This window comes from Nomascus leucogenys, chromosome 20 (assembly GCF_006542625.1).
Source record: "Nomascus leucogenys isolate Asia chromosome 20, Asia_NLE_v1, whole genome shotgun sequence".
Taxonomy (NCBI): domain Eukaryota; kingdom Metazoa; phylum Chordata; class Mammalia; order Primates; family Hylobatidae; genus Nomascus; species Nomascus leucogenys.
Window position 1 is genome coordinate 36,774,724 of NC_044400.1, and position 27,243 is coordinate 36,801,966.

Here is a 27,243-nt window from a genome sequence, read left to right on the forward strand (position 1 = left end):
CTCCGAGCCTTGGTTTCGGAGGCTCCCGAAGCCCAATTCGCAGGAGAGTTGGGAACAAGTGAGCGCGTGCTGCTGAGGGAGGTCTTGGCATGACAGAATTTGCTTGGAATGATTGGCGTTGCCCAAGGGCTGTCGCTGTCAGAAAAACAAAACAAAACAAAACAAAAAAAACCAAACGGGGTCTGAAGCAGCTCCTGGAGAAAATAGGTGTTGGAGAGTCGCGATGAAGTGGACTCTAGGTGCACGGCACGCAGAGACCTGTGACGGGGGGGGGGGGGGGTGGCCGTGGCAGGGTCAGAGAACAGGGGTGTGGGAGACACCTCTTGGGAATTCTCGGGTTTGAATTTCCTCTTTTGGAAATTTCCTAGAAATTCCTCTGGGCCTCATTCTTTCAGTCGCTGCCCATGAAAGCTTCTTCTGAGCAGAGATGCTCTCCACTTCATCATCTCTAGAGCTCCGCACTTATCCAGCAGTGCACAGTTTAATGCTGCTTTGATCATTTTGCAGTAGTGCAGCGTTATCTTGACCAGGTACCTTAGGACTGAGGCGTTTTTCTTTAACACTGCAATTGATAGCTAGGTTAAGAATTGAGGCCGGGCGCAGTGGCTCACGCCTGTAATCCCAGCACTTTGGGAGGCCAAGGCGGGTGGATCACGAGGTCAGGAGTTCAAAACCAGCCTGGCCAAGATGGTGAAACCTCGTCTCTAGTAAAAAATACAAAAATTAGCCGGGTGTGGTAACGGGCGCCTGTAATCCCAGTCACTTGAGAGGCTGAGGCAGAGAATTGCTTGCACCCGGGAGAAGGAGGTTGCAGTGAGCTGAGATCGCGCCACTGCACTCCAGCCTGTGCCACAGAGCGCAGAGCGAGACTCCGTCTCAAAAAAAAAAAAAAAAAAAGAAAGAAAGCTGGCCGGGCTCGGTGGCTCACGCCTGTAATCCCAGCACTTTGGGAGGCTGAGGCAGGTGGATCATGAGGTCGGGAGATCGAGACCATCCTGGCTAACACGTGAAACCCCGTCTACTAAAAATACAAAAAACAATTAGCGGGGCGTGGTGGCGGGCGCCTGTAGTCCCAGCTACTCGGGAGGCTGAGGCAGGAGAATGGCCTGAACCCGGGAGGCGGAGCTTGCAGTGAGCCGAGATCGCGCCACTGCACTCCAGCCTGGGCGACAGAGCGAGACTATCTCAAAAAAAGAAAGAAAAAAGAAAAGGAAAAAAAGCGACTGGGCACGGTGACTCACCTCTGTAACCCCAGCACTTTGGGAGGCTGAGGCGGGCTGATCACGAGGTCAGGAGTTTCAGAGCAGTCTGGCCAACATAGTGAAACCCCATCTCTACTAAAAATACAAAAATTAACAGGACGTGGTGGCATGTGCCTGTAATTCCAGCTACTCGGGAGGCTGAGGCAGGAGAATTGCCTGAACCAGGGAGACGGAAGTTGCAGTGAACCAACATCATGCCATTGGACTCCAGCTTGGCAACGGAGTGAGACTCCATCTCAAAAAAGGATTGAGAAAGCCTGTACTTTGGGAGGCTGAGACAGCCGATCATTTGAGGCCAGGAATTTGAGACCAGCCTGGCCAGCATAGGGAAACCGGTCTCTACTAAAAATAGAAAGATTAGCCAGCCTGTGGTGGCAGGCCCCTGTAATCCCAGCTACTCGGGAGGCTGAGGCACGAGAACCGTTTGAACTTTGGAGGTGGAGGTTGCAGTGAGACGATGGAGTGAGACTCAGTCAAAAAAAAAAAAAAGAGGCTGGGTGCGGTGGGTCATGCCTGTAATCCCATCACTTTGGGAGGCCGAGGCAGGTGGATCACGAGGTCAGGAGATTGAGACCATCCTGGCTAACACGGTGAAACCCCGTCTCTACTAAAAATAGAGAAAATTAGCCGGGTGTGGTGGCCAGCACCTGTGGTCTCAGCTACTCGGGAGGCTGAGGCAGGAGAATGGCGTGAACCCAAGCGGAGCTTGCAGTGAGCCAAGATAGCGCCACAGGACTCTAGCCTGGGCGACAGAGCGAGACTCCGTCTCAAAAAAAAAAAAAAAAAAAAGAATTGAAAAAATTTGGGAGATGTTCCTGTTGCCGAGAGGCAGAGATTCCTGTCTCCTCTCACTCTACAACTGCCTACATGGCCTCTTTACACCCAGCCTCTCTTCCTCCACAGACTGCCAGGTGCCACCCCAGTGCCTTTATTTGTGCAGTGGGCAGAGCTGGGCCAGGAAAACTAACTAGCCCACCAGTGGGACTTGGCAGACTTCCTGTCTGTGAAGTCTAGGTCTGAGCATTTTTCATTTCTGACCTGGGTGAGCTGAGAGGTAGGAATCTGGAAAGCTGGTCTTAGTTTTCTTTCTTTTTTTTTTTTTTCCATTTTTTGAGACAGAGTTTCCCTCTGTCACCCCGGCTAGAGTGCAGTGGTGTGATCTTGGTTCACTGTAACCTCCGCCTCCTGGGCTCAAGCATTTCTCATGCCTCAGCCTCCCGAGTCACTGGGACTACAGGTGCCTGCCACCACACCCAGCTAATTTTTGTACTTTTAGTAGAGATGGGGTTTTGCCACATTGGCCACACTGGTCTCGAACTTCTGGCCTCAAGTGATCTGCCCACCATGGCCTCCCAAAGTGCTGAGATTACAGGTGTGAGCCATGGCGCCCGGCCTTTGATCCCAGTTTTCTGATGGCTTATTCAAAGGTTCCCTTCGCAGAGCTTGCTCTTCCCCTCCGTTCATTGCATAGTGTACAAGTAATATGGAGGGGATTTGCCCCTGTCTCAGAGTTTTGTGAGGCGGTCGTTGTATTGGAATCTTGGTTCTGCCACTTACTAGCTGGGTGGGGGTAAGTGAGTTATCCCATTTCTGCCTCTCCTTCATCATCTGTACTGACCTGCAGTCATTGTACATCTGTACCCATCGGGTTGTTGCGAGGTTGGTTTTTCTATTCTTGAATGACAAACTTAGCAGCTTAAACCAGCACCCGTTTATTATCTCATAGTTATGTATGCAGAAGTCCGGGCAAGCTCAGCTGTGCATTACAAGATTAAAATCAAGGTGTTGGCAGCTTTGCTCTTATCTGGAAACTCTAGGGAAGAAGCTGCTTCCAGGTTTATTTAGGTTGCTGGCAGAATCCAGTTCCTTGGAGTTGTAGAACTAAGGTCTTTGTTTCCTTGCTGGCTGTCAGCTGGGGACTACTCTGTAACTTAAGGTCCACTAACTTAGGACTCTAATTGGATGTGCAAAATGCCATCACAGCAGTACCTAGATGAGTATTTCATTGAACAAACAGGGGTCGGGAATCTTGGGCTGCTATCTTTAGAATTCTGCCTACCACTGAGGATTAAATAAGGAGATATATAGAGAGCATTTAGAGCAAGTCCTGGTATATAACAAATGCTGTACAAGCATTACCAAGAATTCAGTACCACAAACTCGGCTCTGAAGCTGGCCACTATGGGCTGCAGGAGAACAGTATTTCTTTTTCTTTTTCTTTTTTTTAATTTTATTATTATACTTTAGGTTTTAGGGTACATGTGCACAATGTGCAGGTTTGTTACATATGTATCCATGTGCCATGTTGGTTTGCTGCACCCACTAACTCATCATTTAGCATTAGGTATATCTCCTAATGCTGTCCCTCCCATCAGTATTTATTTTTTTGAGACGGAGTCTTGCTCAGCCTCCCAGGCTGGAGTGCAGTGGTGTGATCTCAGCTCACTGCAACCACCTTCTCCTGGGTTCAAGTGATTCTCTGGTCTCAGCCTCCTGAGTAGCTGGGATTACAGGCACCCGCCATCATGCCCAGCTAATTTTTGTATTTTGTATTTGGGGTTTCACCATGTTGGCCAGGCTGGTCTTGAACTCCTGACCTCAGGTGATCCTCCTGCCTCAGCCTCCCAAAGTACTAGGATTACAGGCGGGAGCCACCGTGCCTGGCTGAGAACAGTGTTTCTATAAAAGATGAGAATTGCTGGCCAGGCGTGGTGGCTCACGCCTGTAATCCCAGCACTTGGGGAGGCTGAGGCGGATAGTTCGCTTGAGTCTGGGAGTTCAAGAGCAGTCTGAGCAACATGATGAAACCCCCATCTTTACAAAAAGTACAAAAATTAGCTGGGCTTGGTGATGTTTGCCTGTAGTCCCCGCTACTTGGGAGGCTGACTCAGGAGGATCACTAGAGCTCAGGAGTTTGAGGTTGCAATGAGCTATGATCACACCACTGTACTGCAGCCTGAGCGACCAAGCAAGACCCTGTCTCTAATCAATAAATAAGAGATGAGAATTGGCAATGTAATGTGTGTTGCGAATTGGTAATGTAATGTGTGATATTCTCCTGGACATTGTGAAACTATATAATATTTTGTTAGGGCCAGGTGCAGTGGCTCACACCTGTAACCCCAACACTTAGGAGGGCAAGGCAGGAGGATCAGTGGAGGCCAGGATCCTGGGCATCACAGCCTGACGAACTAGCCTGGGCAACGTAGTGAGACCCTGTCTCTAAAAAAAAAAAGAAAATTAGCCAGGCATAGTGGCACGTGCCTGTACTCAGGAGACTGTCATGGGAGGATTGCTTGAACCCAGGAGTTTGAGGTTGCAGTGAGCTATGATCGTGCTGCCGCATTCCAGCTTGGGCAACAGAACAAGACCCTGTGTCTAAAAAAATAATATAAAAAGATTCTGCAGTGTTACAGATGTTGAGATTTTGTCTTTGTTTTTCCACAGTGGTTTGCTAAGAAGGCCATTTTCAACTCTCCACTGGAGGCTGCTATGGCGTTCCCTCACCTGCAGCAGCCCAGCTTTCTACTGGTAAATGTCAACTGCTTGCATGAGTGTCAGTGTGGCCATAGTTCTCTAGCTGTGGGACTTGAGTGTTCTTCCCATTGACTTGAAGAACTCTGTAGTGGTTGTTTTTTAGGGGCATGTGATGGAAACAATGGCAGACTCCTTAACTTGACTGTGCCTCCTTATTACTACAGGACCTTGGGGTTACTCAACCTCTGGGCTCTGGGTTTTCTCATACAAATTCATTCAAATTCTATTTTCTCTACTTCCCAAGGGTATGAGGAGGAGGAAGAGCAAGTGAGAAGGATGTATATCAGAATGTTCATGACTTGTAAATTCTTAAATAGATACGAAGCATTCTAATAATCAGTCATAACTGTCATCAGTGAAAAATGGAGACCCTGTTGTGCTGGGGGCTGCTAGGTTGCACTTTAAGTATTAAACATGATGCTGAGAACTGGGGGCAGTGGCTCATGCCTGGAGTTCCAGCTACTGAGGAGACTCAGGCAGGAGGATTACTTGAGCCCAAGAGTTTGAGACCAGCCTGGGCAACATGGTAAAGACTCAAAAAGAAAAAAAAATGATACTGAGAAGTTAGATATGAGGCAAGTATTGGTGATGAAAGTTCCTAATTTTAGTTCTTAGGAGGTGTTTTTGTAAACATTTATGTGGAAGGACATTCTTCCTCAGTGCACCCCACTAGAGTCAACAGGCCTGGCCCATGGCCAGACAGCTCAGATCTCCATCTCTGTCTCAAGCACTGTGAAATCCACCCTCGTTTGGAGGTAGACAAGGCTTTAGATATCCTTTGGCAGAGCTCTCTAGGTTGAAATTCTAGCCGTTTCTCCTTATCTTAATCCATTCGCACAGACGCCCTTTTTCTCCTTGTAGTCAGGGTGCTTTCCTCACATCCCACGACTAGATTTCATTAGTCCTTGTCCTGAGTCTTTTCTGGCCTCTCCATTGCCTTCATGATTAGTGTCTACTTGGCTGAAGCTGTCTATAATTTTTGTCTGCCCTGTGTTTTAAGATCATTGGTTTAGTAGATTCAGTGTCTACTGAATAAAGGACAGCTCATTTAAGAGAGCTTCTGCCATAGACATGATGTTGTTGGGCGTTCTTACTGATGATCACAGCGGTGTAATCATGGTGGTCCATCAGGCTGGAAATTTCCAGTTGATGCGTACAAACTCAGTGGTACTCTGTGGTTTGTGAGGGGTGCCCTTGCACAATCAAGATCCTCTTCTGGCTTTGGGGCTGACTCTGGGACCAACCCCTACTTATGGATTGGTAGAAGTCAATCCTGTTCTGATCATGTGCAGCACTCTGAGGGGGTACTGGGAAACAAGGCTGATAGTTCCTGGTCCAGAGAGCGTAGAACTACGGCCTATCCTAGTAGTGCTCTTCGGGCCACTGACACACATGAGGGGCTGGGGAACCAGGCCATTGGTTATGGGTCTGACTCGTAACGTATTGCTTGGATTTCTGTTTGACTCAAGCCAGAGTATCACTAAAAGCTGCAGAGTGAATGTCATCGTGATTTTTTGGCTTTGTTCTGTCTTCTAGGCTAGCCTGAAAGCTGACTCTATAAATAAGCCCTTTGCACAGCAGTGCCAAGACTTGGTTAAAGTCATTGAGGATTTTCCAGCAAAGGTATAGCTCTGCTAACGTCTCTCTTTGGAGCATGTCTTATACATTCCTTGAAAAACTTTATTATAATTCCTAATTTCCCTCCCCGCCCCAACCCCGAGCACTGCCTGGCACAGAGGCCTGGCCATTATCATGACCATTATGTTTATGGACACATTTAAACATGTGAACTTGTAGATCGGGGTTCTCAGCCACAGGTGCTCTGTCCCTCAGGGGACATTTGGCAATGTCAGAGACATTTTTGGTTGTCACATCTGGAGGTAGATGGGGAGTGTGTGCTACTAGCATCTAAGAAGTAGAGGCCAGGGTCGCTGGAAACATTCTGCAAAGCACAGGACAGCTCCCTGCAACAAGGAAATATCTAGCCCAAAATGTCAATAGCCCCAAGGTTGAGAAACCCTGATGTAAATACTAAAAATATGTATTTAAATCACACCTGAAATTGTCAGGCCCAGGAAGCTGGCCTAGACAAGGAGTTAATACCAAATGGCAATAGGTCAGTTAGGTTTCAGGGGCTTCACTCTGGAAAGGATGTTGCTTTCCTTTCTGATGGAGCATCCTTCAAGTCAGAAGTTTCCATCACTTTTTGAAGAATCTTTTTTTGTGGTGGCTCATGCCTGTAATCTCAGCACTTTGGGAGGCCGAGGTGGGAGGATCACTTAAGCCCAGGAGCTCAGAAGCAGTCTAGGCAACATACTGAGAACCTATCTCTGCAAGAAATTTAAAAATTAGCTGAGTGTAGTGGTGTGTGCCTATAGTCCCAGCTACTCAGGAGGCTGAGGTGGGAGGATTGCTTGAACCCAGGAAGTCAAGGCTGCATGCAGTAAGCCATAATTGCACCACTGCACTCCAGCCAGGGCAACAGAGTGAGACTCTGTCTCAAAAAATAAGTATTTTGTTTATTTTTTTATTTTATATATTTTTATTTTCTTCGTTGTTTCTGTTTATTTTTTAAATTTATTTATTTTTCTTAATTTAGTCTTCTATCACACACAAAAAATGTATTTTGATCGGAGGCTGACTTACTTAACTGGCCCAAGTCTAAAGCAACACTGCTTGGTATGCCATGTGCCCCATTGGAAGAACCCAAAGCTGCTCTCGTCGTTGGCACCATAGCACCAGGCTTCCTTTGGGTGCAGGGCTGATCCCATAGGTCTCAGCCAGGGAGTGGCTTCCTCAGAGGGAGCTGAGCAGCAGGTAGTGCAGGACTAGAGCCAGGGCAGGAGTAGGTGCTGGTCCTGCCCGTGGCCTCACCACACGTTGTTTCAGGAGCTGCACACCATCTTCCCATGGCTGGTAGAGAGCATTTTCGGCAGCCTAGATGGTGTCCTCATTGGCTGGAACCTCCGCTGCTTACAGGGGCGCGTGAATCCTGTGGAGTACAGCATCGTGATGGAATTTCTTGACCCTGGGTAGGTAGGTTGGTCACTGGAGAGAGGCTGGGCGATTCCTCATGGTGATTCCACCTTTAAACCACTCTCTGAATTTCTTAAGATTAAGAAACAATCAAAGCAAGATAATTTGGAGTTCATTTGCCCTGTTTTTGTTTGTTCAATTTCATGTTCAGTGGCCCAATGATGAAGTTGGTTTATAAGCTTCAAGCTGAAGACTATAAGTTTGACTTTCCTGTCTCCTACCTGCCTGTAAGTAAACCACAGTGGTGAGAGTGGTGCTCGGGGCAGTGGGCCTTGCACAGCCCTGTGGTGATGGGCAATCTCCTCCAGTCCTCTAAGGGCAAATTGAGGAGTGATTCGTTCCGGGGGTATGAGAGGCAAAGGAAATGGGTATTGCATTTCTGCTACCCTTGTTGTCTGCAGCTTTTTATGAGATGGTAGGAGAAGTTCTAAGCAAAGACTTGTTCAGGCACTGCTCAGAGGCAGAGCACTGTCCCCACAGGTGGGTTCTGTGTGTGAGTCTCTTCCTCAGCAGCCTTCCCAAAGTGCTGCTATGCATGTGGGGCACTGCGTATTGGGCACTACTCACCAGCACCTGCCCACAAGCCTCACTGCCTCTCTCTGCAGGGTCCTGTGAAGGCGTCCATCCAGGAGTGCATCCTCCCTGACAGTCCTCTGTACCACAACAAGGTCCAGTTCACCCCTACTGGGGGCCTTGGTCTGAACCTGGCCCTGAGTATCCTTTGGTGGCCCTGAGGTAGGGAGGCTTTGGGTGGCCCAGCACTTGACCTTGGCGGGACTGGGGGTGGTGGCTCATCAACCCTGCGTGTTTGCCCCTGACGCTGCTGTCAGATCCGTTCGAGTATTACATATTCTTCTTTGCTTTGAGCCTCATCACTCAGAAGGTAGGGAAGGGATGCCTTTTGCTGGGAGAGGTGAGGCCACGGCCCAGGGCTTCCCTGCACTTGTTGGTGCTTGGTTGCCTGGCAGTGTCCAGAGCCCACGCTAACAACTAGCTTGGTTTTCCAGCCACTCCCTGTGTCCCTTCACGTCCGTACTTCAGACTGTGCCTATTTCATCCTGGTGGACAGGTACCTGTCATGGTTCCTGCCCACTGAAGGCAGTGTGCCCCCGCCACTCTCCTCCAGCCCAGGGGGGACCAGCCCCTCACCACCTCCCAGGTAAGGCTGCCCTTTGTTAAGACCTGGCCCTTCCATAAGGGAGTGGCCTGGTCACTTGCATCGCCCACAGGGACAATGTTGCCACCCTTTGTCCAGGGTTCCCAAATTTTTCTTATGCCTCATTCCCCACCCCCAGCTGTCTTAGCACAGACTGGAGGGTGGGGGTGTGGAGGGCAATCTGTCCTTAGTGTTCAGTGTCTTTGGCCATCACTGAAGCTATCAGGTCCCTGGAGGCCTCCACGGCCTGCATGGGAATGGGCTGTGTTGTGTGTGGAGCAGCCCTCTCCACAGGCGGTGTCTGAGTCAGTGAGAGGGTGGAAAGGTTGTCCTATGAGCAAAAAAAATGGAAATCTCTATGGGCCCCAGGAGCAGGTCTTGAAGGGGAGGCCCTGGGCCAAAGAGCCTGTTTTGCCAGTCCAAACAGACTAAGCCTGATGTGCGCCTGCACTGGTCGGGAGTGTGAACCAGGGGTTCTCATGCCTGGCTGTCCTGGGTCCTCAGTGGGCACTAACGCAGGGCCTCTTGGCCGACTTCCCAGGAGACCCTCTTGCCCCAGCAGCAGCTGCCTGTGCACCTCCGACCCTCCTTAATTTCACTGGCCCATCGCCTTCCCCAGGAAGCTGCATGCAGGCCCCTTCCTGCAGATGCTGGCCCACCCCAGATCTGCTAGCATGTGTAAGGCAGGCCAGGCCTTTACCTACAATTCACATGTGGACAGATTCCCCAGCGGGTGGAGGGGAGAAAGGGAGCGGCAGGGAGGAGATGCTGCCCAGGTGGCGGCAGTGATCAGTGACCCTGAAATGTTGCTGATCCTGTGGAGGACTTGGAGGTGAGGCAGATTCACACCCTCTTAGATGCAGAATTCAGCTGCCAAGCAGTTTTTTTGATGCCTGGTTTTTTTGCTTGTTTTAACTTTTTGGGTTTTTTATTTTAATTTTTTCTATTAGAAATTATATATGTAGGCTGTGAGTGGTGGCTCACGCCTGTAATCCCAGCACTTTGGGAGGCCGAGGTGGAGGGATCGCCTGAGGTCAGGAATTCAAGACCAGCCTGGCCAACATGGTGACACCTTGTCTCTACTAAAAGTACAAAAATTAGCTGGGCGTGGTGGTAGGCGCCTGTTACTCGGGAGGCTGAGGCGGGAGAATCCTTTGAACCCAGGAGGTGGAGGTTGTGATGAGCTGAGATCGCACCACTGCGCACACACATACACACAAAAAAAGAAAAGAAATTATATATATATGGTTTGGGTTTATTTATTTATTTTATTTTATTTATTTTTTTTTTGGAGATGGAGTCTCGCTCTGTCACCCATGCTGGAGTGGTGCAGTGGCACGATCTTGGCTCACTGCATCCTCTGCCTCCTGGGTTCAAGCGATTCTACCGCCTCAGCCTCGCAAGTAGCTGGGATTACAGGCACAGGTCAGCATGCCCGGCTAATTTTTGTATTTTTAATAGAAACGGGGTTTCACCATGTTGGCCAGGCTGGCCTCAAACTCCTGACCTCAGGCAATCCGTCCACCTCGGCCTCAAAGTGGTGGGATTACAGGTGTGAGCTACTGCGCCCAGCATTTTTTTTTTTTTTTTTTTTTTTTTTTTTTTTTTTGAGACAGGGCCTGGCCGGTTTGCTCAGCCTGGAGTGCAGTGTTGTGATCACAACTCACTGCAACATTGACCTCCTGAGATCAGTGATCCTCCCAGTTCACCCTCCCAAGTAGCTAGTACTATAAGCATGCACCCCCACACCTAGCTTTTATTTTATTTTTTTGTAAGATGGGTCTTGCTATATTGCCCAGGCTGCTCTAGAACTCCTGGGCTCAAGCAATCCTCCTGCCTTAGCCTCCCAAAGTTCAGAGATTACAGGCATGAACCACCACACTGGTCCATTGTGGGCTTTTTTTGTTTTTTTTGTTTTTTTTTTGACAGGGTCTTACTCTGTTGCCCAGGCTGGAGTGTAGTGGCGCTGTCTCTGCTTCAAGTGATTCTCCTGGCTCAGCCTCCCAAGTAGCTGGGACTACAGGTGCCTGTTACCACACCCAGCTAATTTTTGTATCTTTAGTAGAGACAGTTCACCATGTTGGGCAGGCTGGTCTTGAACTCCTGACCACAAGCGATCTGCCCGCCTCAACCCCCTGAAGTGCTGGGATTACAGGCGTGAGCCACTGCTCCCAGCCTAGCCATTATGTATGTTTAAAGACGGTCTTACTCTGTCACACAGGCTGCAGTACAGTGTCACAATCATCACTTGGTGGCACAGTCATCACTCAAGCCAGCCTGTCACCTCAGTGACTATAGGCATGCATCACCACAGCCAGCTAATTTAACATTTTTTTTTTTTTTTTTTTTTTGCGGAGATATGGGGATGCCTAGCTGTGTTGCCCAGGCTGGTCTTGAACTCCTGGCCTCAGCAATCTTCCTGCCTCAGCTTCCCAAGTAGCTGGAATTACAGGTGCAAGTCACCACACCTAACTTTTTATTTTGAAATAACTTCAGACTTACAAATAAGTTTCCACGCATAATAAAAATAACTTGCAGGCTGAGCACGGTGGCTCACGCCTGTAATCCCAACACTTTGAGAGGCCAAGGTGGGAGGATCGCTTGAGGCCAGGAATTCAAGACCAGCATGGGCAACATCGGGAGACCTCATTTCTACAAAAAAAAAATTAGCCAAGTGTGGTGATATGCAACTATGGTCCCAGCTACTCAGGAGACTGAGGTGGGAGGATCACTTGTGCCCAGGAGCAATAAGCTGTGAGTGTGCCACTGCACTCTAGCCTGGGGTAACAGAACAATATCCTGTCTCAGGGGAAAAAAAAAAAGAAACTTTCATAGACCCTTCACCCAGATTTCCAAATTGTTAACACTTTGCTGCATCTGTTGTTTTCCACCTCTATTGTATGTGTTGTTTTTTTTTCTCTAAGCCAATATGAGTAAGCTACAGCATATGACACCCCTTGACCTCTTAATATTTCAGTGTATTTCCTAGAAGCGAATGCATTATCCTATACAGTCACAGTGCCTGTAACCACACCAGGAAGTTAGTATTGCCACCAGGCCACACACTGTGTCCAGTGATGTTTCAAAGGCTCACCCACTGTAAACAGTGATATTTCTAGTCCCCTTCAGTCAGGAATGGTCCCTTGCCTTTCTGTCTTTCCTGACCTTGACCCCTCCAGAGCGTGCGGCCGCCCCTCAGGCTGTCTGGTATTTGCTGGTGACTAGGCCCAGCATGGGCTTTGTTGGGAGGAGCACCGTAGTGGGACATCTGGTCCTTGCTAGGTGCCCTTTTATCACCGGGTCAGGTTTTTCCATTGTAAAATAATTACTTTGTGCCCAGATTAAATAGTAATGAGGCTGGGCGCGGTGGCTCATGCCTGTAATCCCAGCACTTTAAGAGGCTGAAGTGGGCGGATCACTGGAGCTCAGGAGTGTGAGACCAGCCCAGGCAACATAGCAAAATCCCATTTCTACCAAAAATTTAAAAATTAGCCAGGCGTGGTGGTGTGCACCTGTAATCCCAGCTACTTGAGAGGCTGAGGTGGGAGGATTGCTTGCACCCAGGAGGCGGAGGTGGCGGTGAGCCAAGATCATGCCCCTATACTCCAGCCTGGGCTACAGAGTGAGACCGTATCTCAACCAAAAAAAAAGAAATTAATAGTGAGTGCCTGGGCAACATAGCATGACCTTGTTTCTACTAAAAAGAAAAACATCAGCCAAGCATGGTGGTGTTGGTCCCAGCTACTTGGGAAGCCTAAGTCTAGGAGGCTGAGGTTGCAGTGAGCTGTGATTGCATCAGTGCACTCCAGCCTAGGTAACAGGGTAAGATCCTGTCTCAAAAAAAAAAAATTGATAACGAGAATTTACTGGGAAGATGTATGGAGACTATGTAATTATCAGTAGTATTAACATCCACTTTTGATTCTCCCCTTTTTTCAAATTGATTTTATTTGCAGACAGGGTCTTGTTCTCTTACCCCAGGCTGGAGTGCAGTGGTACAATATCTGCTCACAGCAACCTCAACCTCCTGGGCTCAAGTGATCCTCCTGTCTCAACCCCCGAAGTATCTGGGACTACAGGCAGGCATCACCACACCTGGCTAATTTTTGTATTTTTTTGTGGAGACAGGGTTTTGCCATGTTGCCCAGGCTGGGAATTTCTTAGTTTTTTAGAAACAGGGTCTTGCTCTGTCACCCCGGGATGGAGTAAAGTTGGTACGATCATTTGTCACTATAGCCTCAACTCGTGGGCCCAGGCCATTCTCCCTCCTCAGCCTTCTAAATAGCTACGACTACAGGCACATGCTACCAGGCCCAGCTGTTTTATGTTTCAATGTTTTTGTGGAGATGGGTTCTCACTTTGTTGCCCAGGCTGATCTCAAATGCCTAGCCTCAAGAAATCCTCCTGCCTTGGTCTCCCAAGGTGCTGGGATTACAGGTGTGAGCCCCCATGCCCAACCTCACTGTTGGTTCTTGACCAAATCAGCCATTAATAGGGTGGTTACCAAATGGTGGTTCTCTAACTTCATCCCTCCTTCATTGATTAGTGGGTCAGTGGTCACTCTGTGGTAAGGAAGACTTCTCTCTTTGCTATTTATTTTTTCAGGTATATCAGTGTGGATCAGGGGCCTGGGGGGAGGTATGCGTTGTGCTATTGAACAAGATGTAATCTGTCCCTGCTGTCGTTGATTTTGATATCCAGATTGCCCCTGGCTAGGCCAACGGGAGCCTGTAACTCGGGCCTGTTTCTGTGTCTCCCTCAGGACACCAGCCATGCCCTTTGCTTCCTATGGCCTCCACCACACCAGCCTCCTGAAGCGACACATCTCTCATCAGACGTCAGTGAATGCAGACCCAGCCTCCCACGAGATCTGGAGGTCAGAAACTCTGCTCCAGGTGAGAGTTGAGCTGGTCAAAAGAAACTGTTCAGCCAGCCGGGCACAGTGGCTCATGCCTATAATCCCCAGCACTTTGCGAGGCCGAGATGGGCAGATCACCTGAGGTCAGGAGTTTGGGACCCACTTGGCCAACATGGTGAAACCACATCTCTACTAAAAATACAAAAATTAGCCGGGCGTGGTAGCAGGCGCCTGTAATCCCAGCTACTCAGGAGGCTGAGGCAGGAGAATCGCTTGAACCTGGGAGGTGGAGGCTGCAGTAAGCTGAGATCGTGCCATTGCACTCCAGCCTGGGTGACAGAACTGGACTCCATCTCAAAAAAAAAAAAAAAAAGAAAAAGAAACTGTTGCCACCTTCCACTATGGGGCAGAGTCCCAGAGGCGGCCCCTCAGCCCGGGGCTGATTCTAAATTGATATTTTCCTGCTGTGACATTTAGAAAACGTGAAAATAAATCTGCCCACCCTTCTAACTTATATGTCATTGACGGTGTTTTTCATCCCAGGATCCCCTGTCCATGGAAGTTGTTTCGTTTTGCCTGTGGTGATATAATTGTTGCAGAGTCTTTTGGTTTCCATGACACTGAATGGTGAGGGGTCTGTGCAGCCTCCATAGGCCTTCCATTGATTCAGAGGATCCAAGTAGAAGGTGACAGATTTCCTTGTCTGCCCAGAGGGGCTCCAGCCTGTCAGGATGGTATGGGCTGGCTCACTTCCTGAGTGCTGGCCAACTCCCAGGTCCTGGCTGTGTCTTCTAGGCACACATCAGAGAGATTCAGCAGGTGCTGCTTCTGACACTGGATCCTGGGGCTGACTTGGTAGCCACAGCCTTGCTTTTGACAGCCTGGCATGTAGATAAGGTCGGATTCTATCTCCCATCTTGTGTATAACTCCTAGTATTTGGGGTGCTGCACTTTTTGAAGTCTCCATACCATTTCACAGCATCCTTGAAGGGTGGAATGGTAAGAACCGTTGCCCCTGTTCACAGAGGGGACCATGATGCCCAGATGGCTCTTGGCTGTGTGGACGGTGGGCTGTGCTGGCCATGAAGAGGTCAGAAGATCATGACACAGGGCTTATAGGGCAGAACTGGAAGGTTCTGCTGTTCCCTGGACTGAAGCATTTTTTTTTTTTTTTTTTTTTTTTTTTTTTAAGATGGAGTCTCCCTCTGTTGTCCAGGCTGGAGTGCAGTGGCACAATCTTGGCTCTGTGCAACCTCCACCTCTCAGGTTCAAGTGATTCTCCTGCCTCAGCCTCCCGAGTAGCTAGGATTACAGGTGCCTACTGCCATGCTCAGCTAATTTTTGTATTTTTAGTAGAGATGGGGTTTCACCGTGTCTCGAATTCCTGACCTCAAGTGATCCATTTGCTTTGGCCTCCCAAAGTGTTGGGATTACAGGCATGAGCCACCATGCCCGGCCCTTTTTGTTTTTTAATTAAGAAAAAAAATTTAATTACAAGATACACATAACACAAAATTTATTGTCTTTTTTTTACAATTTTATTATTATACTTTAAGTTTTAGGGTACATGTGCACAATGTGCAGGTTTGTTACATATGTATACATGTGCCATGTTGGTGTGCTGCACCCATTAACTCGTCATTTAATATTAGGTATATCTCCTAATGCTATCCCTCCCCCCCTCCCCCCAACCCCAACAGGCCTTGGTGTGTGATGTTCCCCTTCCTGTGTCCATGTGTTCTCATTGTTCAGTTCCCACCTGTGAGTGAGAACATGCGGTGTTTAGTTTTTTTGTCCTTGCGATAGTTTGCTGAGATTGATGATTTCCAGTTTCATCCATGTCCTTACAAAGGACATGAACTAATCATTTTTTATGGCTGCATAGTATTCCATGGTGTATATGTGCCACCTTTTCTTAATCCAGTCTATCGTTGTTGGACATTTAGGTTGGTTCCAAGTCTTTGCTATTGTGAATAGTGCCGCAGTAAACATACGTGTGCATGTGTCTTTATAGCAGCATGATTTATAATCCTTTGGGTATATACCCAGTAATGGGATGGCTGGGTCAAGTGGTATTTCTAGTTCTAGATCCCTGAGGAATCGCCACACTGACTTCCACAATGGTTGAACTAGTTTACAGTCCCACCAACAGTGTAAAAGTGTTCCTATTTCTCCACATCCTCTCCAGCACCTGTTGTTTCCTGACTTTTTAATGATGGCCATTCTAACTGGTGTGAGATGGTATCTCATTGTGGTTTTGATTTGCATTTCTCTGATGGCCAGTGATGATGAGCATTTTTTCATGTGTTTTTTGGCTGCATAAATGTCTTCTTTTGAGAAGTGTCTGTTCATATCCTTTGCCCATTTTTTGATGGGATTGTTTGTTTTTTTCTTGTAAATTTGTTTGAGTTCATTGTAGATTCTGGATATTAGCCCTTTGTCAGATGAGCAGGTTGCAAAAATTTTCTCCCATTTTGTAGGTTGCCTGTTCACTATGGTGGTAGTTTTTTATGCTGTGCAGAAGCTCTTTAGTTTAATTAGATCCCATTTGTCAATTGCGGCTTTTGTCGCCATTGCTTTTGGTGTTTTAGACATGAAGTCCTTGCCCATGCCTATGTCCTGAATGGTATTGCCTAGGTTTTCTTCTAGGGTTTTTATGGTTTTAGGTCTAACATGTAAGTCTTTAATCCATCTTGAATTAATTTTTGTATAAGGTATAAGGAAGGGATCCAGTTCCAGCTTTCTACATATGGGTAGCCAGTTTTCCCAGCACCATTTATTAAATAGGGAGTCCTTTCCTCATTTCTTGTTTTTGTCAGGTTTGTCAAAGATCAGATGGTTGTAGATATGCAGCATTATTTCTGAGGGCTCTGTTCTGTTCCATTGGTCTATATCTCTGTTTTGAATGAGTACCATGCTATTTTGGTTACTGTAGCCTTGTAGTATAGTTTGAAGTTATGTAGCTTGATGCCTCCAGCTTTGTTCTTTTGGCTTAGGATTGACTTGGCGATGCGGGCTCTTTTTTGGTTCCATATGAACTTTAAAGTAGTTTTTTCCAATTCTGTGAAGAAAGTCATTGGTAGCTTGATGGGGATGGCATTGAATCTATAAATTACCTTGGGCAGTATGGCCATTTTCACGATATTGATTCTTCCAACCCATGAGCATGGAATGTTCTTCCATTTGTTTGTATCCTCTTTGATTTCATTGAGCAGTGGTTTGTAGTTCTCCTTGAAGAGGTCCTTCACATCCGTTGTAAGTTGGATTCCTAGGTATTTTATTCTCTTTGAAGCAGTTGTGAATGGGAGTTCACTCATGATTTGGCTCTCTGTCTGTTATTGGTGTATAAGAATGCTTGTGATTTTCGTACATTGATTTTGTATCCTGAGACTTTGCTGAAGTTGCTAATCAGCTTAAGGAGATTTTGGGCTGAGATGATGGGGTTTTCTAGATATACAATCATGTCATCTACAAACAGGGACAATTTGACTTCCTCTTTTCCTAATTGAATACCCTTTATTTCCTTCTCCTGCCTAATTGTCCTGGCCAGAACTTCCAACACTATATTGAATAGGAGTGGTGAGAGAGGGCATCCCTGTCTTGTGCCAGTTTTCAAAGGGAATGCTTCCAGTTTTTGCCCATTCAGTATGATATTGGCTGTGGGTTTGTCATAGATAGCTCTTATTATTTTGAGATATGTCCCATCAATACCTAATTTATTGAGAGTTTTTAGCATGAAGGGTTGTTGAATTTTGTCAAAGGCCTTTTCTGCATCTATTGAGATAATCATGTGGTTTTTGTCATTGGTTCTGTTTATATGCTGGATTACATTTATTGATTTGCGTATGTTGAACCAGCCTTGCATCCCAGGGATGAAGCCCACTTGATCATGGTGTATAAGCTTTTTGATGTGCTGCTGGATTCGGTTTGCCAGTATTTTATTGAGGATTTTTGCATCAATGTTCATCAAGGATATTGGTCTAAAATTCTCTTTTTTGGTTGTGTCTCTCCCAGGCTTTGGTATCAGGATGATGCTGGCCTCATAAAATGAGTTAGGGAGGATTCCCTCTTTTTCTATTGATTGGAATAGTTTCAGAAGGAATGGTAACAGCTCCTCCTTGTACCTCTGGTAGAATTCGGCCGTGAATCCATCAGGTCCTGGACTTTTTTTGGTTGGTAAGCTATTGATTATTGCCACAATTTCAGAGCCTGTTATTGGTCTATTCAGAGATGCAACTTATTCCTGGTTTAGTCTTGGGAGGGTGTATGTGTCGAGGAATTTATCCATTTCTTCTAGATTTTCTAGTTTATTTGCGTAGAGGTGTTTGTAGTATTCTCTGATGGTAGTTTGTATTTCTGTGGGATTGGTGGTGATATCCCCTTTATCATTTTTTATTGTGTCTAATTGATTCTTCTCTCTTTTCTTCTTTATTAATCTTGCTAGCAGTCTATCAATTTTGTTGATCTTTTCAACAAACCAGCTCCTAGATTCATTAATTTTTTGAAGGGTTTTTTGTGTCTCTATTTCCTTCAGTTCTGCTCTGATTTTAGTTATTTCTTGCCTTCTGCTAGCTTTTGAATGTGTTTGCTCTTGCTTTTCTAGTTCTTTTAATTGTGATGTTAGGGTGTCAATTTTGGATCTTTCCTGCTTTCTCTTGTGGGCATTTAGTGCTATAAATTTCCCTCTACACACTGCTTTGAATGTGACCCAGAGATTCTGGTATGTTGTGTCTTTGTTCTCGTTGGTTTCAAAGAACATCTTTATTTCTGCCTTCATTTCGTTATGTACCCAGTAGTCATTCAGGAGCAGGTTGTTCAGTTTCCATGTAGTTGAGTGGTTTTGAGTGAGTTTCTTTATCCTGAGTTCTAGTTTGATTGCACTGTGGTCTGAGAGACAGTTTGTTATAATTTCTGTTCTTTTACATTTGCTGAGGAATGCTTTACTTCCAACTATTGGTCAATTTTGAAATAGGTGTGGTATGGTGCTGAAAAAAATGTATATTCTGTTGATTTGGGGTGGAGAGTTCTGTAGTTGTCTATTAGGTCAGCTTGGTGCAGAGCTGAGTTGAATTCCTGGGTATCCTTGTTAACTTTCTGTCTCGTTGATCTGTCTAATGTTGACAGTGGGGTGTTAAAGTCTCCCATTATTATTGTGTGGGAGTCTAAGTCTCTTTGTAGGTCACTAATGACTTGCTTTATGAATCTGGGTGTTCCTGTATTGGGTGCATATATATTTAGGATAGTTAGCTCTTCTTATTGAATTGATCCCTTTACCATTATTTAATGGCCTTCTTTGTCTCTTTTGATCTTTGTTGGTTTAAAGTCTGTTTTATCAGAGACTAGGATTGCAACCCCTGCCTTTTTTTGTTTTCCATTTGCTTGGTAGATCTTCCTCCATCCCTTTATTTTGAGCCTGTGTGTGTGTGTCTGCACGTGAGATGGGTTTCCTACATACAGCACACTGATGGGTCTTGACTCTATATCCAATTTGCCAGTTGTGTCTGTTAGTTGGAGCATTTATCCCATTTACATTTAAAGTTAATATTGTTATGTGTGAATTTGGTCCTGTCATTATGATGTTAGCTGGTTATTTTGCTCATTAGTTGATGCAATTTCTTCCTAGCCTTGATGGTCTTTACATTTTGGCATGTTTTTGCAGTGGCTGGTACCGGTTGTCCCTTTCCATGTTTAGTGCTTTCTGCAGGAGCTCTTTTAGGGCAGGCCTGGTGGTGACAAAATCTCTCAGCATTTGCTTGTTTGTAAAGTATTTTATTTCTCCTTCACTTATGAAGCTTAGTTTGGCTGGATATGAAATTCTGGGTTGAAAATTCTTTTCTTTAAGAATGTTGAATGTTGGCCTCCACTCTCTTCTGGCTTGTAGAGTTTCTGCCGAGAGGTCTGCCGTTAGTCTGATGGGCTTCCCTTTGTGGGTAACTCGACCTTTCTCTCTGGCTGCCCTTAACATTTTTTCCTTCATTTCAACTTTGGTGAATCTGACAATTATGTGTCTTGGAGTTGCTCTTCTCGAGGAGTATCTTTGTGGCGTTCTCTGTATTTCCTGAATCTGAATGTTGGCCTGCCTTGCTAGATTGGGGAAGTTCTCTTGGATAATATCCTGCAGAGTGTTTTCCAACTTGGTTCCATTCTCCCCGTCAGTTTCAGGTACAGCAATCAGACGTAGATTTGGTCTTTTCACATAGTCCCATATTTCTTGGGGGCTTTGTTCGTTTCTTTTTATTCTTTTTTCTCTAAACTTCCCTTCTCACTTCATTTCATTCATTTCGTCTTCCATCGCTGATACCCTTTCTTCCAGTTGATCACATCGGCTCCTGAGCCTTCTGCATTCTTCAGGTAGTTCTCGAGCCTTGGTTTTCAGGTCCATCAGCTCCTTTAAGGACTTCTCTGCATTGGTTATTCTAGTTATCCATTCGTCTAATTTTTTTTTCAAAGTTTCTAACTTCTTTGCCATTGGTTTGAATTTCCTCCTGTAGCTCAGAGTAGTTTGATTGTCTGAAGCCTTCTTCTGTCAACTCATCAAAGTCATTCTCCTTCCAGCTTTGTTCCATTGCTGCTGAGGAGCTGCGTTCCTTTGGAGGAGGATAGGCCCTCTGCTTTTTAGAGTTTCCAGTTTTTCTGCTCTATTTTTTCCCCATCTTTGTGGTTTTATCTACTTTTGGTCTTTGATGATGGTGACGTACAGATGGGTTTTTGGCGTGGATGCCCTTTCTGTTTGTTAGTTTTCCTTCTAACAGACAGGACCCTCAGCTGCAGGTCTGTTGGAGTTTGCTAGAGATCCACTCCAGACCCTGTTTGCCTGGGTATCAGCAGCAGTGGCTGTAGAACAGTGGATATTGGTGACCCGCAAATGCTGCTGCCTGATTGTTCCTCTGGAAGTTTTGTCTCAGAGGAGTACCCGGCCGTGTGAGGTGTCAGTCTGCCCCTATTGAGGGGTGCCTCCCAGTTAAGCTGCTCGGGAGTCAGGGATCCACTTGAGGAGGCAGTCTGCCCGTTCTCAGATCTCCAGCTGCGTGCTGGAAGAACCACTACTCTCTTCAAAGCTGTCAGACAGGGACATTTAAGTCTGCAGAGGTTACTGCTGTCTTTTTGTTTGTCTGTGCCCTGCCCCCAGAGGTGGAGCCTACAGAGGCAGGCAGGCCTCCTTGAGCTGTGGTGGGCTCCACCCAGTTCGAGCTTCCTGGCTGCTTTGTTTACCAATCAAGCCTGGGCAATGGCAGGCGCCCCTCCCCCAGCCTTGCTGCCACCTTGCAGTTTGATCTCAGACTGCTGTGCTAGCAATCAGCGAGACTCCGTGGGCGTAGGACTCTCCAAGCCAGGTTCGGGATATAATCTCCTGGTGTGCCGTTTTTTAAGCCCGTTGGAAAAGTGCGGTATTAGGGTGGGAGTGACCCGATTTTCCAGGTGCCGTCTGTCACCCCTTTCTTTGACTAGGAAAGGGAACTCCCTGACCCCTTGCGCTTCCCGAGTGAGGCAGCGCCTTGCCCTGCTTCGGCTCGCACACGGTGCGCTGCACCCACTGTCCTGCACCCACTGTCTGGCACTCCCTAGTGAGATGAACCTGGTACCTCAGATGGAAATGCAGAAATCACCCGTATTCTGCATCGCTCACGCTGGGAGCTATAGACCGGAGCTGTTCCTATTCGGCCATCTTGGCTCCACCCAAATTTATTGTCTTAACCATTTCCAAGTGTACAGTCAGTTGTGTTAAATACAGTCATGTTGTTGTGCATCCAATCTCCAGAATGCTTTTCATCTTGTGAAACTGAAACTGAACCAGCCCAGGCGCAGGGGCCTCACACCTCTAATCTTAGCGCTTTGGGAGCCCAAGTAGGGAAGGATTGCTCAAGGCCGGGAGTTCAATACCAGCCTGGCCAGCATAGTGAGACCCCATTTGGGCTCTTTTAATAAAAAGCAAAGAAATCAAACCATTAAACAATCCCCCACCCAGCACCTGGCAACCACTATTCTGCTTTCTGTTTCTATGGATTTGACTCCTAGATCTTATACCAAGAGTATTTGTAGCACATAGTACTTATTTGTGTGTGATTAGCATGCTTCACTTAGCACAATGGACTAAAGATTACAGCATGTGTCAGAATTTCCTTGCTTTTTAAGGCTGAATAGTGTTCCATCGTGTGGATGTACCACATTGTGTTTATTCATTCATCCCTCAGTAGACACTTGAGTTGCTGCTTTTTTTTTTTTGAGACCGAGTTTTGTTCTTGTTGCCCAGGTTGGAGTGGAGTGGCGTGATTTTGGCTTACCACAACCTCTGCCTCCTGGGTTCAAGCGATTCTCCTGCCTCAGCCTCCCGAGTAGCTGAGCTGGAATTACAGGCATGCGCCACCATGCCCGGCTAATTTTGTATTTTTAGTAGAGACACGGTTTCTCCATGTTGGTTCAGGCTGGTCTCGAACTCCTGACCTCAGGTGATCCATCTGCCTTGGCCTCCCCAAGTGTTGGGATTACAGGCGTGAGCCACTGTGCCCAGCGCTTTTTTTTTTTTTTTTTTAATCAGAGTCTAACTTTGTTGCCAGGCTGGAGTGCAGTGGTGCAGTCTTGGCTCACTGCAGCCTCAAACTTCTGGGCACAAGCAATCCTCCCACCTCGGACACCCAAGTAGCTGGGATTATAGGTGTGATGCCCCACCACACCCATCTGATTTTTGTATTTTTTGTAGCGACTGATCTTCACTATGTTGGCCAGGCTGGTCTGGAACTCCTGGCCTCAGGTAATCCAGCCACCTTGGCCTCCCAAAGTGCTGGGATGACAGGGTTGAGCCACCATGCCTGTTGGTTGCCTTTTCACTCTATCAATAGTATTTTTTCCTGCTCAAGAGTGTTGATTTTGATGAAGTCTAGTTGCCTATTTTTTTTCCTGTTGTTGCCTGTGCTTTGGGCGTCATATCTAATTAATCATTGCCAAATCTAGTGTTATGAAGTTTTCGCCCATGTTTTCTTCTGAGAGTGTATGGTTTTAGTGCTTATCCTCAGGTCACTTACCCATTTTGAGTTATTTTTTGGCGATGGTGTGAAGGAAGGGCCCAGCTTCACTGTTCTGCACATGGGTATTCTGTGTTCCCAGCTCTGCTTGTTGGAGACACTGTCCTTTCCCCACTGGATGGTCTGGCATCATTGTCGAGAATGGTTTGACTAGCTAATGCTTTTTTGCAGGTTTTTGTTGAAATGTGGCTTCATCACTATTCCTTGGAGATGTATCAAAAAATGCAGTCCCCTCACGCCAAGGTATGTTTCCACAGTTTTTCTTCCCACCTCCTGCTTCTGACCCTGCTCAGCCTGCTGCTTCTTATCCTGCCTCTGAGTGAGTTTTCACAGGCTGGATGGTGGGAAGCAGAAACCCACCACCCACCTGTCACTCAGAAACCGAATAAGAAGTGGGCATCGTTCTCTAGTTTCCGGTGGCGGGCAGAGGGCATTGCACCCTGACGTGTAGACACTTGAGGCGTGGAAGTCTGGCCTCTCCGGGGCCCTCCCTGTGCAGCTTCCTGAGCCCCCTCCCTGGCAGCGGGAACAGATGAGGTTGTGGTGCTCTTGCTCTGGGGGCGGGGGAGCTGCGATGCCTCTGGGAGCCACTTGCTCGTCTCCTCGACCATCAGCAGTGCCTTTGTGCTTTCCCATGCAGGGGTGGCCTGGAGCCTCCTTTGCCTCCTCCCCCTACTCTCCCACCTCCTCCAGAGCATGAGCAAGCAGCCCTTCTCGTGGCGAGTGTCACCTGGTGCCCCCCTGCATGCAGCCTGGCTTGCCTCCTCTCCCTCCGCCTCGCCTGTCCCCACTCTCTCTCTCTGGGCAGCACGCTGCTTTCAGGTGCATGGAGGTGGCGGAGGCCCTGGGTCGTTCCTGCTGTTGCTATTCCTGGAGCTAGCACCACCCCTGGACTGGTCAGAGTGAGAAAGCAGCTAGGTGAACCTTAGATCTCCAGTCAGTCATCCTCCATGGAGCAGCTTGACTCATGCCCATCCAGGCCCTTGCCTGAAGTGGCATCAGCCACGTAGTCTGGTGCCCATGGCGTCTGTGCATCAGTATGCTTGGGAAACTTTGGCTTTGTCACTGACAGAATTATTGAGGGCGTCCTCCAGAATGTGGGTGATGGAGTTAAACTTCAGAAGAGCATCCTGTCACTTTTCCTCTGGTTCTGGCGAAGAGCTGTGGGTCTGCTTCTGCCACAGTCTCTGCAGCCAGTTCCATGGCCCCATGCTTTGCCATGTGGAGGCTCTCAGAGCATAGGGTCCCCAAATCCTCACCCTCAGAATCACATGGGTGGAGAATGGGGAAAAGCTGAGGACCCCATCTTGGGCCTCCTGAGTCACAAAGAGCCTGCAGTGCCCTTCCTGCTTCCAGAGCAGACTTGCTGCATGTCACTGGCTGGTGCCTGGGGGCCTGGTTATTCCCTGGGCCTGCTCCTCCCGCGGGGCTCTGGGACACTCACTCAGCACTCGTGCATGTGGTGTGGCATGGCCTGGCAGGGGCAGGGGCCACTGCACTGCATTGTGTTCCTGTTGCTCCTCCTGCCTTCTGAGGGAGTGGAAGCACACCTACTTTCAAGAGTCAGCCAGAAGGGCTCTTTTGGGCTGTCACCTGTGAGGATTCTTTGTCCTAACGGGCCAGAGGAAGGGCAGGGGGCTGTCCCTATGGAGGGCAGGAGGTGCAGTTCCTTCTTCCCCACATTTGCTTCCTCTTAGGGTGGGTGGGCCCTGCTCAGAATACCTTGCAGTGGCCGGACCAAGTACCCAGAGATGCTCCACTCTTCGCCTCTTCCAGTTCAGGCAAAACACAAGAAAACTTGGTGGGTGGGAGCCAGAGAAAGGCAGCTGTGGAGGTCTGTGTCTCCTAAGGCTTCTTGCCAGTTGTCCAGGCCTATGCTACATGTACTGCCATGCAGAAATCCCTGCCCGTCCCCACTAGCCCTTATTTTAGATGCAGGAAGTGAGGCTCCTGGGGTCATCCTCCTCACGCTGCTTGAGTCCAGGATGCGTGCTTGCCCCCCAGTGGCCCTGTGGGCAGTAAGGATGGCCATGGCGCTGTAGGCCACTGTGTTCCTGCAAGCAAGGGCAGAGCCACACTGGGGAACTATGTGTCTGATTCCTTCCTGAGCCCCAGGTCTGGCACAGAGGAAGGCTGTGGAGGGCAACACCTCCCTGCCCTGCTCTCACACTCCCTGCTCTGCGTGTAATGGCGACTGGTGTGTGTTCTGATTTCTCCTGTGTGGAGCCCAGTGGGTGTGCTGCTTGGGCAGGAGGCATGCTGCTGGCGAGGCAGGATGTGTGCCAGGCCGGCTCTGGCTGCACTGGGCTGAAGGGGTGCTTCGGCAGGCCGTGGTGCTGCAGGGCAGTAGGTTGGAGGGTCCTGGCTAGGACCCAGCTCAGCCTCAGGTTCCTGCTGCCTCTGGGTGTGTGTGGCTGTGACCACATCCTTGGGGGCTCCCGCCCTTGGGAACCCACTGTACCTGGAGGGTGGGAGTTTCTGGTGCGGTAGGAGAGGCTGCCTCCAGGAGTCAGAGCTGTTGTGCACACCACCTTAGCTGACGTCCGCACTGTGAGGGTGGAGGGCAGGGCCTGGGGGCCTGAGCCTGTGCTCCTCGTCTCTGTGGTACCCTTGGGGACCTGTCCTTGCCCTCAGTTCTCAGAGAGCCAGTCATGGAGGGGACATTGATTGAGTTTTAGACACGTAGGAATTGATCATGTCTTATACCAATTTGGTAAATTTCTTAAGGCAACCCAGGGAAATCCAGTCAATTCCACATGTGTCTTTTCTGGGCAGAGTCCGCCTCCTGGAACATGCTCTGCTGGTTTCTTTTCTGAGCCTCAGGATCTTGAGGTCTTGGTGGCTGGCAGCATGTCCCAGTGAGGGCCCTGGGCTCTTGGAGGGCTCTGGTGTGCATGTGCCACAGATAGTGTGACAGAGTCACTGGGGAGAGTGGGTCCCATCTTGAAGGGCAGTGAGTTGGGCCCTTCCAAGGAGCTAGAGAGGCCTTTAGGCCCCAGCAGTACTGAGGGGCCACCCAGGTGACCTGGAGGGTCCCTCTGCCCGGGCCTCCCAAGCGAGGAGAGTGTGGCCACAGCCCTGGCCTGGCTGCAGAGGGGGGTGCTGTGCTGGCCCGCGGCTGCTGGGACTGCAGTTGTTTGGATTGTCACTGACCGTGCTTTTGTTTTTGTTTTTTTCTCCTCACTCCTGGGCTCGTTCTCATTGCTTTCTTTCTCTCTTCGCTTCCCCCTCCCATGTCTGGTCCTATCTCTCCCCTTCCCCACCCCATCCTCTTGTCCTCTGCTCTTCTGCCTCTTCCGGCATCTCTCTGTTCCTTGTCTCAGCTGGAGGTTCTGCACTACCGACTCAGTGTCTCCAGCGCCCTCTACAACCCTGCCCAACCCAGCCTCCAGGCCCTCCACGCCTACCAAGTACTGGCTCATTCGTTCCCTTCCCCCTGACCAGAGTGCATGTCCATGCCTGGTAAAGCAAGGGGCCGCCAGGGCCGGCCGCTGGTGACTCAGAGGCTAGTTCCAAGCAGAGCGAAGCCCCTGTGTCCGGGGGAGGAGGGGTCAGCCTCCAGCCGGGCTTGGCCCCTGGCTTTGTAGACTAGCTTGGTTGGGGGTGGGGGTGGTGGCTGTGTGGCAGAATGAGGCATGTGGGCATGTGGCCCTGGCTGTCCAGGCTCCTGGCAAGTGGAGGTTTCACAAGCTCTCCAGTGTTGGAGGCCTCGTGCTTGGCCCTGGTTTGAAGAGCTGGAGTCCTCAGGCCTCAGCAGTGGCTGGGTTCACTGAATCTGCAGGGTCTGGCGCTCAGGAAGGAGCTGAAGACGCAGAGGCCTGGGACTTATGGGTGGTGTGGGTTCTGCCTTGTTCAGAACTGTCACCCAGCCTGGAGGTGCTGTGACCCAGAGCCTGCGTGTGAGGCGGGGGGGTGGGAAAGACCTGGGGCTTGACCGTATAGCCCACAGAAGCTGTCAGTCCTTGACAGCCCAGCCAGGACCTGGCGTTTACCTGGAGAACCCTGGCCATTCATACACACCTCCAGAGGCAGATTAGAGTGGGTGGTAACCTCATAGAGGTTGTGGCTGCCTAGGCAGAAATGACAAGTGTGTGGATGGATTTGAGGTCAGTGAAGCAGAGTTCAGACCTGTGGGGGACTTCAGGGTTGACAGAGGAATCTGTGAGAGCCGGGGGAGATGGGTTGTGCTCACAGCCGGTGATCTGTCCCGTTCACCTGGGAAGGAGCACGCATGATTGAACAGGAATTTGAACATAAGACGAGAAAATGTGTTGGCTTCTGAGTGCTGGTGGGCTGGGATGGCGGCCACAACACACGGGGGCACCTCATTCCACAGGAGCCACTGCAGAGGAGTGGAGGGACCTGAGGGCTTGT

At 48.6% G+C, this 27,243-nt stretch overlaps 1 protein-coding gene across 5 annotated transcripts in view; it reads left to right on the top strand.

Moving 5' to 3' along the window:
* Positions 1 to 27,243, top strand: part of SMPD4 (sphingomyelin phosphodiesterase 4) — a 37,759-nt gene that overhangs the window by 1,632 nt on the left and 8,884 nt on the right. For 3 of the 5 annotated variants that reach the window (XM_030801376.1, XM_030801377.1, XM_030801378.1), the window contains exons 2-11: positions 4,710 to 4,793; positions 6,336 to 6,422; positions 7,689 to 7,831; positions 7,987 to 8,062; positions 8,441 to 8,549; positions 8,666 to 8,718; positions 8,843 to 8,994; positions 13,754 to 13,886; positions 23,041 to 23,112; positions 26,193 to 26,279. In XM_030801376.1, coding sequence (XP_030657236.1) covers positions 4,755 to 4,793; positions 6,336 to 6,422; positions 7,689 to 7,831; positions 7,987 to 8,062; positions 8,441 to 8,549; positions 8,666 to 8,718; positions 8,843 to 8,994; positions 13,754 to 13,886; positions 23,041 to 23,112; positions 26,193 to 26,279 — 951 coding nt within the window. In that variant the 5' untranslated portion in view covers positions 4,710 to 4,754. Of the gene's footprint in view, positions 1 to 4,709; positions 4,794 to 6,335; positions 6,423 to 7,688; positions 7,836 to 7,986; positions 8,063 to 8,440; positions 8,550 to 8,665; positions 8,719 to 8,842; positions 8,995 to 13,753; positions 13,887 to 23,040; positions 23,113 to 26,192; positions 26,280 to 27,243 lie in introns of all 5 variants that reach the window. The other 2 variants (XM_030801380.1, XM_030801379.1) reach the window with 2 other exon arrangements.